The 14,356-nt window shown below is 37.0% G+C and overlaps 1 protein-coding gene across 2 annotated transcripts in view; it reads left to right on the forward strand.

Moving 5' to 3' along the window:
- The window catches only part of UNC13C (unc-13 homolog C), a 589,653-nt gene that overhangs the window by 513,181 nt on the left and 62,116 nt on the right, over positions 1–14,356 (forward strand). For both annotated transcript variants that reach the window (XM_068536284.1, XM_068536278.1), the window contains 3 exons: positions 5,545–5,694; positions 10,146–10,269; positions 12,796–12,852. In XM_068536284.1, the coding sequence (XP_068392385.1) occupies positions 5,545–5,694; positions 10,146–10,269; positions 12,796–12,852 (331 nt within the window). The remainder of the gene's footprint in view (positions 1–5,544; positions 5,695–10,145; positions 10,270–12,795; positions 12,853–14,356) is intronic.

The raw sequence follows: 14,356 nt of genomic DNA on the forward strand, positions 1-14,356 counted from the left end.
CAGTATACTGATTTGAGAATAAGTTCAAAAGAAAGTAGCTATTTCAAAGGTGATTATTACTACAGTCAGCAGGATCACTGATGCCCAGTAGTAAATCAACTAGGTCAAGTTTTCCAACATTATTTACCTTTCCTTTCTCTTGGCCCAAGTATCTACCACCACTACCCTTCACTAAATACACCCACCACCATCACCCCCTTCTCACCTTCTTCACTACCCCCAATGCCACCCTCCCCCACAACCACTACCTGACAAAAGTCCAAAGGCAGGTCCAGCCAGAAAAACGCCAAATGGTCAGGCATTCAGCTTCCTTTGAACCTAAACCTGAAACAGCATGTTCCATTGAATGAGATAAATACACAGAGAGCCAAGAAATGAGCCACATCCACAGAGGCAAACTGAGATCCAAGGATCAAAGAACCAAATGCAGAGGAACAAAAATGGTGATATCACTAGTAAAGAAAGTCACAGAGAAGTCAGGAGCCAAAGATGGAAACAGCCAAAACACAATGGTAGAAGTAGAATCAGGCCTTGACTACATGCCCAAAAATATGGACCAATATTTATAAACCTGCTATATCAGGAGCAAGAAAAATGCCCAAGTTGTGATAATTTAAAATGCGTCAAAGATTTCCCATATTAGGTAGCAAAACCAAAAACTAGAAAAATGAAATATTTAACAACAGACTAACTATAATATTTTTATAATGTAAATTCAAAAATAAAGGGTCAAATATGTGCCATAAGAATAAGGAATTTTATCTGTTTTGTTCATTGATGTATCCTAGTAACTGAGACTGGCACACAGTAAGTATTAATTAAACATTTGTAGAATGCATACATACATTAATAAATATTTATATTCTTTCTATTTAATGAATAATGACAGCATTATATAGTGAAACTTCCTAAACTTCTATATGAAATGTGAGGAATTGATGCATTTGGATCCTTCTTAAATAACATGAACTGTGTAATCATTGTGTGTGGAGAAAGAGGAATGGGACTGACTTGATTTCAATACTAAAATCAACTCCCTCCTTTCTCATCACCATTCCCGGGACTTTTATTTACCCCCATTATCCTAACTGGCTTTTTTCTTGCCTGCCTGAATGTGTATTATAATTACTCCTATTGTTGGAGGTATGAAAGTAACAGACAACATAGAGGAATGGTGGATATGCTGAAGGTCTCCACTATTTAAATCTCTTACTATTTGCTGCTGCTTAGGTAGGAACCACCAAAATTGGTGTAGAGGATGTAAAAAATGAAAACAGTAATTCTAAGGCTTACTCTTCACAGACTTAGTTAATCTTTTTTCTAATCTTTCCTTGAGTGCTTGCCTGTGTTGGGTTAACAGTGTACTTAATAAATAATTTAATGTTGGATTGTGTTTATTTGCTGTTAACTGTCAGTATAATATCAGTTACTGATGTAAGCTTATGCAAGGAGAAATATTTCTTATTACTCATATTAACCTTATTGCTTCTATTGGTTAATAGATTGGTCCAATGTAAAACTAGGGGTTGATTTGCTTATTGTTGATATTAAGATAAAGTTATTGTTGAGCTTGAATGCTTTCCTAATTGGTGGAGCTTTTAAGCCAACTATGGTGTTGTTTGCTCTCTAGATAAGGTTGTATCCATTTCTAAAAAGCTATACCTTTTTAGATTAACATTTAAAAATACAGTAAAATTTCTAATTTTGGGGTAATTTTTAAAGTTATTTAAACTAGATTTTTTTTTCTTGGACAACCAGCTGTCACCAGGCTCATTAGGCTCGTCACCTCTGCTTATAAACCTTCTCACTATTTTGCTACATAAATGAGTTTGTTCTACAAACTCTTCATAAGTAGCTTATCTGGTTTCGGGGTATTTAGCTAAGTTCTCTTTGTTAAATGTTTCCTAGTTAAATCATTATGCAAAATGTAAAAGGGGTAAACTTTGCTTTTTATTACTTGTAATGCTTCTCTCATCATTCCCTTACGGTGCTTTCTCTATAGCGCCAAAGGTTGTTTTAAATTTCTATCTCCTGTACTTTAAATGCTGAGTGAGCGATTTATTTAATTTGCTTTTGTTAGTAAAATTTGTGGAGGTTTCGGCTAGAGTTGTTCAAAGTATTCATAGATTATGAAATCCCCTAGGTGTAAACAAGGTGCTTTTATTTAAGCTATTTTTTGATTGATCCAAGCACACTTTCCAGTATGCTTACCCTGTTACAACTTGTCTCCTCTCATATAGTTGGTGTTTGTTAATAGGTTATAGAAAGTTGTTATAATACGTGAGGATGGTGACGGGCGGTGTGTGTGTGCTTCATGGCCTTGTTCAACTAAGCACTCTATTCTTAATTTACTACTAAATCCTCCTTTGGTTTTTAGTTTTCATAAAAACTTTCGTGTGTGAGAAGTACATTCTCGAAACAGAAAATGTAGCCTATTTCTTCCTATCCCATAGGTTACACCTTGACCTAACTATTTATGTATAATATTTATGCTTACCTTTATTCCTTTTTAGGGTTTGCTGAAGATGGCGGTATATAGACTGAATTAGCAAGGGTTGGTGAGGTTTATCGGGGTTTATCGATTATAGAATAGGCTCCTCTAGAGGGGTGTGAAGCATCGCCAAGTCCTCTGAGTTTTAAGTTGCTGCCAGTAGGACTCTGGTGAATAACTTTGTTATTATAATTAGGGTTTAGGGCTAAGCATAGTGGGGTATCTAATCCCAGTTTGGGTCTTAGCTGTCGTGTAATCAGGAAATATTAAGGTCACTTTCATAGTTTATTTTAGCTATGGCTTTTTAGGGTTTAGTTAGAATTTAACTTTATTTTTTATTACTCTTTAACAGGCTTTACGCCGGTTTTCTATTAATTTGGATTAATCGTATGACCAAGGTGGCTGGCACGAAGTTTACCAACCCTAGATAATGTAACTTAGTCGAACTTTCATTTATGGCTTAATTTTTATCACTGCTGTTTCCCGTGGGGGTGTGGTTAAGCAAGGTGTTATGAGCTACTACTATTAGTGTGCTTGATACCTGCTCCATTTAATAGTAATGATTTAGAGAGCATTCTCACTGGGGTGCAGATGCTTGCATGTGTAATTTTATTAAAAATTAATAGAAAGGCTGGGAACAAACCTATGGAGTTAGTAAACTCATCTAGGCATTTTCAGTGCCTTGCTTTAGAATTTAAGCTACATTAACAAGTTGTGTTTATATAATGATGTAACATGTATATAGTTATCCTGTATAATTTACGTTAGATTTAATATTAATGAAAATGGCTGATAGATCTAGGGAGATGTCTGTCTATATAAATGGTATATATCTAAGTAATTCATTGGTACGATTAGGGTTTATTTTCTAGGTCTATCTTACTTTGAGCACTGAAATGTTCATGCTGTTGGATAGATTAATTAAATTCTATGTATTTATATATTTCTGTCTTGTTTTGGGGGGTTGGTGGGGTATTATAGGCATGTAGAGCATAGGGTTTAAGTGGGGGAGGGTCATGGGGGGTTGTTAAACAGGTCATTTATCTGTTCAACACGTTTAATAGGGGTGGGTGGAAGGAGGATGGTCCATTGATACATTCAGCCAATATTTCTTGAGGAACTCATGGTGTGGGTATATAAACTGAAAAAAACGGTCCTGCCCTCATGGAGCTTATGTTCTATTTGGAGCAATAGACAACAAACAAATAGATAAAAACTGTGTAATGTGTCAAATAATGGAGAATGCAATAAAGAACTGTAAGGAAATGGAGAATGATAGGAATTTCATTTCAGGTGGAGTATTTATGAAAGACTTTTCCGAGGAGGTGACATTTGGCTTATGCCTGTAATAAGTGAAGGACTAACAGACCCATGAGAAATTGCATGGGGGAGGGAACATAACAATGGCCATGAGATAAGTGTCCTCAGAGAATTCTAAGGACACCAGGGAGACTACTGTGGTGGGACTGCAATGAAGCAGAGGGAATAGTGGCAAGAAATGACATCAGGGAGGTTTCCAGGGCCAGAATATGTTGGGATTTAATTAACTCCATGAAATACATTCGAGGCTTTTCTTTTTTTTTTTTTTTCAGTGGATCTGGAAGCCATTGAAGGTTTTTAGCAAGAGAGGAACATGATCTGGTTTCTATTTTAAAAGATACCTGTAGAGGGTTGAACAGAGAGATAATGTAGGAAATTATTACACAATTTCAGGTGAAAGATAATGGTGGCTTGGTCTGCAGTAGCTTTGTGGAAGTGATAATAGATCCTCAGATTTAATATACTTTATAAAGATTTGCTGACGAATTGGATGTTGAAAATTTCATTAGATTGGATGAGAAAATTCATCAGACTTTTATCTAAGTAAAAAGGCTACATAGGCAGTTTAATAATGGTTTGTATTTTAGAGTAGAAGTCATATCTATAGATGTATATTTGGCAATCACCAGTATACAGACGGTAAGAAAATCATGAGACTAGATATGATTGCCAAGGAAGTGATTTTTTTAAATAAATTTATTTTATTATTTATGTATGTTTGGCTGCATTGGGTCTTCGTTGCTGCACACGGGCTTTGTCTAGTTGCAGCGAGCGGGGGCTGCTCTTCATTGCGGTGCACAGGCTTCTCATTGTGGTGGCTTCTCGTGTTGCGGAGCACAGTCTCTAGGCATGTGGGCTTCAGTAGGTGTGGCACACAGGCTCAGTAGTTGTGGCTTGCAGGCTCTAGAGTGTAGGCTCAGTAGTTGTGGCTCATGGGCTTAGCTGCTCCACGGCACGTGGGATCCTCCCGGACCAGGGCTCAAACCCGTGTCCCCTGCATTGGTAAGCGGATTCTTAACCACTTTGCCACCAGGGGAGCCCCACGGAAGTGATTTTTGATGGAGAAATGGTGTGGTCCAAGGATTGAGCTTAGAGGTGGGATTGCCAATGTAGGGTTGCCAGATAAAATACAGCATATGCCCAATTAAATTTGAACTTCATATAAAAATGGACAAGCTTTAGTATAAATATGTCCCAAGTATCACATGGGGCATACTTACACTAAAATTATTCACTATCTGAAATTAAAATTACCTAGGCATTCTGTGTTTTAATATGCTAAGTCTGGCTACCTTATTACAATAGTTAGAGGTCAGACAATGGAGAAGGAGCAGCTAGTAAGGTTGGAGGAAAGCTAAGAGGGTGTGAAGTCCCAGAGGCTAAGTGAAGAAGGTGTACCCAGATGCCAACAGTCATTCACAGTCATTTTTCCAAAAAATGCTCAGAGGGACATCTCAGCTATTACTGTGAGTGACGGGGGCCGAATGATCTCCCACTCAAGTTAATTCGACCTGAAAAGCATCATTCTTACCTACTTTACATATAAGGGTTCTAAGTAAGCTTTCATTGCAACACAATTTTTTGCAGCTAAACAATAAGTTTGAAAACTAATGAGCAAGGGCTATCACACCATTGCAAACAGATCAAACTCCTTGGGGTGAATTTAACAGACACAGGCAAAGGAAGGCATAAATGTTTGCTCTTATTCCAGAACTTATATTCTTTATTTTCAGTTTCCAGCTTATCATTGAAGAGTGCGTCAAACAGATGAGTTTTGAACTAAATCAAATGAGAGCAACTGGAAATACCGCATCTAATAAGAACAGTACAGCCATGGATGCAGAGGTTGTATTAAGACCTCTCATGGACTTCTTGGACAAAATGTAAGTGTTCTACCCAGTTTTCTTTTTATTCGCTGCCCTCAATTTGGCTGATATGGATTTGAGAGAAAAAATATATATTTTCCTCTATGTAGGACAGCTTTAAAAGGGCTTCTACAGAAATAGATCAATTCGTTATAAAAGAAAAACTCTTAATTCATTACTAGATGGGAATGACTATGTACAGAAAAGGAAAAATGGAGAGGAAATACGTATGGGTAACTAAGGAGGTTGCTGCTCTGAGGCATAGAGAGATTTAGGATTTCATGCTTCTCAGATAACATATTGTTCTGCAACTTCTTGGACATGGAGAAAGACTGAGTTGACTCCAGAATATCTGATTTCATGTCAGAAGCCTGCTGAAGAAGAGAATAGCACAAATGTGACTGACTACAATTAATTCAGCTCAGAGGCAAGTAGATTGCTCCCTCACCCCACCTTCAATAACTATTTACTGAGTGTCCACCTGTATCAAACTCTAACCTAGGCACTGGACAGTGATGATGGAGAGTCAAGATCCTTGACTCCGTGGAGATTCGAGTCCAGTAGTGGTGGGAGTGGGTGGGAATGAAGGTCTTTATGACCAACTAAGACCGTGTTCTGAACCAAAAAAGTTGGTTTATTTTGCTTCTGTTCCATCCCTCCTCTTCGAAGTTCTAGTTTTGTAAGTTTGGAGTAGGGTCCAGGCACCTTCATTTTAAAATGTGTTCACAATTGGGAACCACTGATCTACAGCAACAAGAGGTATGATTTCTTAAATGGTGATACTTAAAACCAGAACTGAAGGTAGAAAAGCAAAAAATAATTTTGAATGCCTACCAACCATGGGACTGGTGTTATACCTACTAGTTTATATATATTACCTCATTTAATATTGTTGTGGAAAATTAATTAATGCCAAAGAGACCAAGATAAATAAGAGGGATACAGTACCTTTCCTTAAAGATAAGGACAACAAAGAAGGAATTAAGTAAGGAGAACCTCTTCTATATATTTATGACTTCTACCTTAATTCCATTTCCCTTTGCTTATACCCTTACTGCATAAGTAAGACTAATAATGTTCTTATCACTTTAATTTTAGTATTTGGTAGAAAAATTAAGTCTTATTTTCTGTCTGCTATGGGGAAATATCTAGAAGATAGGTGAATAGGTAATTAGGTAGCTTAGCAGGAAGTAGGTAGGCAAGTGGTGTAGAAGAAAAAAGTAGAAGAAAGGGAGGAAGAAAAGAGAGAGAAGAGGAGAAAGGCGTCTTCATATCTTTAGTTTCCTAATAGACACTTTTATCACCTCATTTCCTATATAACCCCTTGAAATTTGTGTCATCTTATATGGCTGTTTTCTATGGACGAGACTTAATTGAATCACAGAAACTACCATTTAGTTGTGAATGTGACGGTGAGTGGAGGGCAGGACAAAGCAATCCTGATCTTCTTAAAACTCCTACTGGAATGCCTTCTGTTTTTGGAATTCCAGGCAGCAGTTTGGAGATACATCATTTATCATTGACAAAACTATTTATTTTTGCATATGCTATAAGCAAAGTTGTGGAACATACAAAAAGTTTGAAGTTATCCTAATACTGTTATCTACTAGTTGAGGGACCTTGAATCCATTTCATCATCTATAAAAACAGAGCTAATACATAAAGTGGGTTGGCTCTTCTTTTCAGGATATTTAGATTCTTATTTTCCTCAGTCTTATTTTCTCTTTCTAATTATACTTTATTATATCATCATGTATGTAATTTCCTCTAATTCTTAGTAAAAAGAGACAGTATATAAAAATAGAAAAACATCAATGAGCTTTAAAATATTGTAAAAGATTTTAAAATTTTGGAAAGAGATATTATATGAGGCATGGAGAGTTGTGGAAATTTTCTGGGCTAATACAGAATGTACAGCCATAAAACCACTTGTTAGAGGACTTTTTTAAAAGTTAGATATTAATTCTGTTCTCAAGGAGCTAAGAGTTTAGAAAGAAAAAGTAAGAAAGGTAGAACAAATAAATGCAATAAGATGTAAAGTAATCATCTCCTGTTCAGATGGTCAGTAGAAATTCCACTGGGGTTGGGTCTTCTTTAAAGGCAGTTAGGGTTTAGATGTATGGAAATAGGGGATGGGCGTTCCAGGGGGTAGGAAAAACAGCTGGATATGTTTTCATGAGAATATGATCAACTGTGTGACAGGAAATCATATTAGCAGCTAGTCTACATGGCATTTGAAAATTGGTTAATTGGTTCTGTGGTCAGCCAAAATAGATAGCTCAGGTTCCAAAATACATGTGCTCAGCTTGCATTACCAAGTTGGTTAACTCTGACTAAATCAAGGAAGCAGTTGCTAGATTTCCCCTCTATTTTTTGTTATTTAAAATGAATGAGTAAGGGCCAAAGTAAGTCTTTAAGGTGGTTTTGAGACAATCCCCTTAAAAATTATTATATTATAGACTCTCTTTGTGCAGCCTCCTTATATAAAACATCATATTTCTTTACGCTTCATTTTCTCCATCAAGACCTCACCACTCTATAAAACAAGCTATAAGGGCCATTTCCAGCTAACAGAAATCCCATGCAGAGCTGCAAACATGTCAACAATTTTATTCCTATTGGTTCAGTTCCAGTTTAAACAGGGTTAGTTAGCATGCGAAGTACATCAGCTGACCATAAAAACAAGATCCATTTTTAAACTCAGACCTTTTGGAAATGACACATCTGCTGTAAAATGGGCAGGTTTGTTGTGTCTCAAATCATCCTAGGAATTTCTCTGAGGATAGGTTCTGCTGTTCTTCCATGACACATCATCTGGTTTCCACCCTATGTCCATATAGTGAATACCTATCTACCAGCAAGCTAGAATTACCACCTTTGAACAATGGTTTCCAAACCAGTGGGGCTACAGAGTTCCATAGCTATGCCTCAGGGACCCCCAACCCTCCTCTTAAACCAGAGGAGGTCACTTTCATGTATTTTTATATATTCAGTATCTACACACAGCAGTGTTAGGAGAAATACTTCTACATGAAAATGTGTTTGGGAAATCTCTCCCTTTGCCTCTCACACATCACCTGCCTTTAAATGTTAATTCCTTAAATGTTAATATTAATTATATATTTAAATATTTAAAAGTCAATTCTGTCTCTATCAGAAGAACCCAGTTTATAATTTCTGAGTCCAAAAGTACAGAGTACTTAGTAGCACTATAGAAAGTCCATGAGGCTGCCTTGAAATATATGACCCCCCACCCCCCTTTGGCCCTCTGTGCAACAGTTTTGATTAACTCTTATTAAAGGAGTCTCGAAGAGTTCAGTGTCATATTATGGTACATTCCGTAAATCTTTATGCAGCACTGTGCCTTCATGTATTGCTGGGCCTTCACACACAAGTACATTTACCAAGGGTAGCATGGGGCATTGGTCAATGTACTGGCCCTCACTTACTAGCCTCACTTCCTTAGACAAGTTCCCCAACATCTCTGAGCTGGTTTTTGATTTCTAAAATGGATATACTAGATACTCAGATAACAAGTGAGAAATCTGCAGAAGAGTTTTCTAAACTAAAGTGTTATATAAATGCTAGATGATGTTGCCATCATTATCTCACCATGAGAAGAATTTGTAAGAAATACCTTAAGCCTATTAAAGTTGGTAAATTGGGAATCTAGAAAATCTGAACTCAGAACACATTTGTGCTGGCTGGAAATAGGTAAAGGGAGTCAAAGGGTACAAACTTCCAGTTATAAGATAAATAAATCCTGAGGATGTAATTCACAGCATATATATAGTATAGTAACTATAGGAAACTATACTAAATTATATATTTGAAAATTGCTAAGAGTAAATCTTAAAAGTTTTTATCACAAGCCAAAACAAAATAACTACATGAGGTGATGAATGTTAACTAAATTTATGGTGGTGATTGTTTCACAGTATGTACATAGATCAAACCATTCTCTTGTGCACCCTAAACGTACACAATGTTATATGTCAATCGTATCTCAATAAATCTGGAAAATAAAGTTGGTAAAGTTTTGCTCTTGAGTGAAATCATATGCATGTTTGCCATGTTGTTATGTTGGTCCAGTGCCAGATAGTGATGAAAATGTCCTTCTTTGGTGTTTGGCCTGTACCATGAACATGGAGCATGTAGTAAATATAAGTCTGGAATGCAGGTAAAAATTGTGTACTTTGGGAGCCTTGATGTCAGTTTAGGATGCAATTTAAGAAAGGAAATACTCTTAATTCATTTTCTACCAAACAGTGAATTACCTAATGTATAATAGGATGAAACAGATTTTTGATATTATGTATTTTTTTCAGTAAATGAAATTTAGCATCTGAAAATTATAAAGACCTATTCAGGTATTTGAATGTCAGTGCTGAAAAATGTGAATTTCTGATCAATAAAATGATACCTCAATAAGAGACTTATAAGTGATGGTGTGTTTTATTTCATTTCAGATTAAGTCTCTCAGCAAAAATCTGTGAGAAAACAGTCCTGAAGCGAATATTGAAAGAACTATGGAAGCTAGTTCTCAACAAAATAGAAAAGCAAATTGTCCTCCCTCCTCTGACAGATCAAACAGTAAGTATTCAAACTAACATTTGATTATATTTTCAATAGCCCATCTAATTGTTTTTTGTTTCAATGAATGGTTTTGATCCAGATGAAATAGTAATTAAATTCATTTGGGGACAAAGGGTGTGGTATACAGTGTCTTAGCAATGATCATTCCAATGACATCACCTTATACAAATCAATTTTTTTCTTTTCCATTATGGCTTATTACAAGATAGTGAATATAGTTCCCAGTGTTAAACAACAGGACCTTGTTGTTTATCCATTCTATATATAATAGTTTGCATCTGCTAATCCCAAACTCCCAATGCAATCCTCCCGCAGCCCCATCACAAATCAATTTTAAATAGTGGCAACAGCAGTCATACTTCACACTAGCTTGACATTTCAAACGTTATCTCTTGAAAAACAAATGTATCAAAGCTCAACTTGTAGGGTTATCTGGTCTACACATGTAATTTTTATTTATTATGATGACCCCCCCACCCCCACCCCAGAGAAATAGATTTTTGATAGAATATGCCTGCTGTGTTTCTTTCTGCAATTTTACAGTTTAAGAAGATAAAGCCAACACTGCTTTCTGGAATTTTTTTTTACTTTTCCCTTTTGCTTTTATCTATCTCACCTTCACACTTGGTGGTTAATACAGGAGACATCTTTTAGTGGATTTGAAGAACATGATTGTATCATACACAGTGAAATCAAAAAGAACCAGAAAGATCAGTTAGCAGCAAAAGTCAGACAGTGGTCAAGTGGATACCCCATCCAGCTAACTCAGCATATCCTGAGCCAAGCGAGGAAAGCAATAACCCTAACAAGCACATGCTATGGAATAATTTTTTTCTGTGACTGAGGACGATAAGTTGATGCAAATAATGAGAAATTATAAACTAAACTAAAATATATATTGACACCATTAATCATGCACACTCAGTTCATATTTATCCAGTGAGATTATATAGAAAATGTTTTCTTGTAAAGTGCTCCAAGGTGCAAAGATTCATGTTTGTGTTGATTTACGGCCAGACAGTGAGTGTTAAATATAAATCACTTTGAGTTTTGCTTCATGCCATGAGTGTATGGTATAATTACAGCCTACACATGTGGGTAGCCAAATCACATACAGAAACACACCCCACATTCTCACACACCCCTTATTCTGCTATAACACGTAATGCATTTCAGTAACACCAGTTACCTGTCACTTAATTTGCCAATAGAGGAATGATGTCAGTGCAGTCTGCAAGTTGGGTTGCTTTATAAGTAAATGTTTCTAGGTGAGAGGCTTGGGAATATAACAGAAGAGTTATAAACTTCAGCAGAAAAGGAAAGAGCACTCAGCTTGGCTGCTACATAGGCAGGAGCCCTTTCATCCTGTTTCTAAAATGATAAAAAAGAGGAAGGGGGCATACTTGCACATGGGTCTGTATCCAGATACATGCACCTAGCCTCTCACACGTGGCAGGCTGCCCTGTCCCTGTGCTCAGAGCTCCACTTCTACAGGCATTGTCTCAGCCCACGTTATACTCTATTGTGCTGTTGTTTGTTTGGGTTTTTTTTTTACATTTTTAATATCCCTCGAGGTAACCACCAGCTTCACTGAGCTCCCTTTGCGCTGTTCATGCTGTCTCCCAAAGTGGCATTTATTGTTTTTGATAGTTCTTTGGTAACAAAATTGCACGGACTTTGCACTGCCCCCTCCTATTTTCCCCAAAAGCCCTACTATTTCTAATGCACAATTTTACAGAATATGAGTTTTTTTCAAGACTACACCTATCATGTTATAATAGCAGAAGTGCTGTATATGACATTTCATTTTTTGATATAAGATCTGCCCTAGGAAAGCTAACCATCACCTCAATTTTCTCGAACATCAAGATCTCCAAGTATGGATTTCTCAATGACTATACAGGTTCCAATAAAAACATGGAGACTACCACTTCAGAATAGCTGGTTTTCCTTATTGTGAAAACATTCTAGGCTACTGTTGAGTATTCTAGTAGTGCTTCTGATGTTTTTCAAGCTCTCCCCAGGGCCTTGGGGTGCTAGGGAAAACCTCTGGCTGAGGGAGGAGTTACGAGGGCAGGGCTCTGATAGATTGAATGGCATGTCAGGGGGACCACTCTGCCTTCTTCAGCTCTGGATCTTGACATTTTGCATAGATTTATTTTGGGGGGGTGGGGAGTGGAGTGAAGTAGTTGCCTCTGCTACAAATAGAGAAATAAAAGGTAAAGCTCACTGAGGTAATACATAAACTACACTAAACTGGATACACTCGCAGTAACCCATTCGGTAACTCAGACTAAAACTTCCAGAAGTAGGATGCCTACGAAGATACTTGTATTGCCAGCAGTACTAGATATCTTTGATCCAAGTTGTAAAATAGACCAGTTAAGGGCTTATGGCATTAAAGTCACAAATATAATAAGAAAAATAGAGTACATTGTCTATTGACTACATTTCTACTTTGACTGTTACTGAAGATCTTCTGACTGAGTCCTCTTCTCTCCTTTTCTATGTGTGTGTCTCTAGGGACCCCAGATGATTTTCATTGCAGCTAAAGATCTGGGACAGCTATCCAAACTGAAGGTAATAAGAATAAAGAAATTACTAGTTGTCTATGACAAGTAATGAGCTGACTACAACTCTGTGAGAAACCAACCTCCTATTAGTAATGGTATTTAATACGGCAGGACTAGGGAGGATGTGTGTCTGGGATCTCACAATCTGCTTTAAGGATGAATCAGATCAAACTTTAGGGGCTGAGTTGTACTGTCTTCTTCTCCCCACACTCCATATTTCTCATATTTTCCAATTCGTAGAGCAACTGGGAATTTTTGACTTTGTGTTGAAGCATTACTGCTTTAAATTAGACTAACTTAGAGAGCATATTTTCTTCTCTATAGTAAACTGACTTTGTATGAATAAAGGCAAAGAATGCTTCATAGAAATCCAGCAAAGTCTAGAGAACTCTTAAGGCAAGAAACCTAATGTGGGAAAATAAACTCATCAAAGCAGACATTGAACTCGTCGACATAATCAACCCCATTATAACAAGGATTTGCTGTATAAATAACCTTACCTTTTATTATCGCTGGAGACTCACAAGACTTTGCAGTTGTGCAGGGAACCTCAGGTTTCTTTCCCCTCTAGAATAGGAACTCGATTGGTTAAAATACATATTGCGGTTCTGTGACAGGCTTTTTTCACTTAGCCTAATGTCCTGTAGGTTCATCCATGTTGTAGTATGTGGCAGGATTTCCTTCCTCTTAAAGGCCGAATAATATTCTATTGTAAGTATATACCACGGTTTTTATCCATTCATGTATCAGTGGACCACATATAGGCCAGCATTGTGCCTGTAGTTGAAATATTTGTTCCCGTTCCATTACTACCTATTAGAATATAGTATAGCATGGGGGTGGGTTCCAGATACCGACCACCTTGGCTCAAATTCTACCTCAGCTGCTTCCAAGTATGTGACACTGCCCAAAGTATTTAACCTTTCTAATTTTCAGATTTGGCATTTGTAAAATCCAGACAATGTTAACACTTGGTTCAGAGAATTGTTGTGAGGATAAATGAGATAATGCATGCATTATCTTTGCATGGTAACTGTCAAGAGTATGCCATCTCCCACTCACAGAGGTTATCTTGCTTCCTCCCCCAGCTGGCAGCTCAGGGTTAGGTATCACTGGCACTGTTTTGTGCGTACAGCACAGGCGAGGGATAATCCATTTGACTGTATAATTACTTACTGAGATAAAGTAGGTGCCCTATAACGTCAGTACTTTATTTATTATATCACCTTCGTTATCCCCTTTGTCAGAAAAAAATTAAAAGCCAGTAATCCATTTAGAAGACATAACCATGACATAAAATTGTTTCTCACAGGTATTCAGTGATGTTGGTGGTTCAGAGGGAAAGTAAAAGGGTAGATGTCACTGTCAAACTATCGTTTTGGATCTTGGATCCCTCTTATTACCTCCCTGACATTTCTAGTCCCTACTTTGAAAAATGCATTTATACAGTGTTGAAGTAAGTTTCTCATAGAAAACCATGAAAGTGAAACATCACAGTGTCTCATTACAAA

This window comes from Eschrichtius robustus, chromosome 1 (assembly GCF_028021215.1).
Source record: "Eschrichtius robustus isolate mEscRob2 chromosome 1, mEscRob2.pri, whole genome shotgun sequence".
In the NCBI taxonomy this organism is placed as follows: Eukaryota; Metazoa; Chordata; class Mammalia; order Artiodactyla; family Eschrichtiidae; genus Eschrichtius; species Eschrichtius robustus.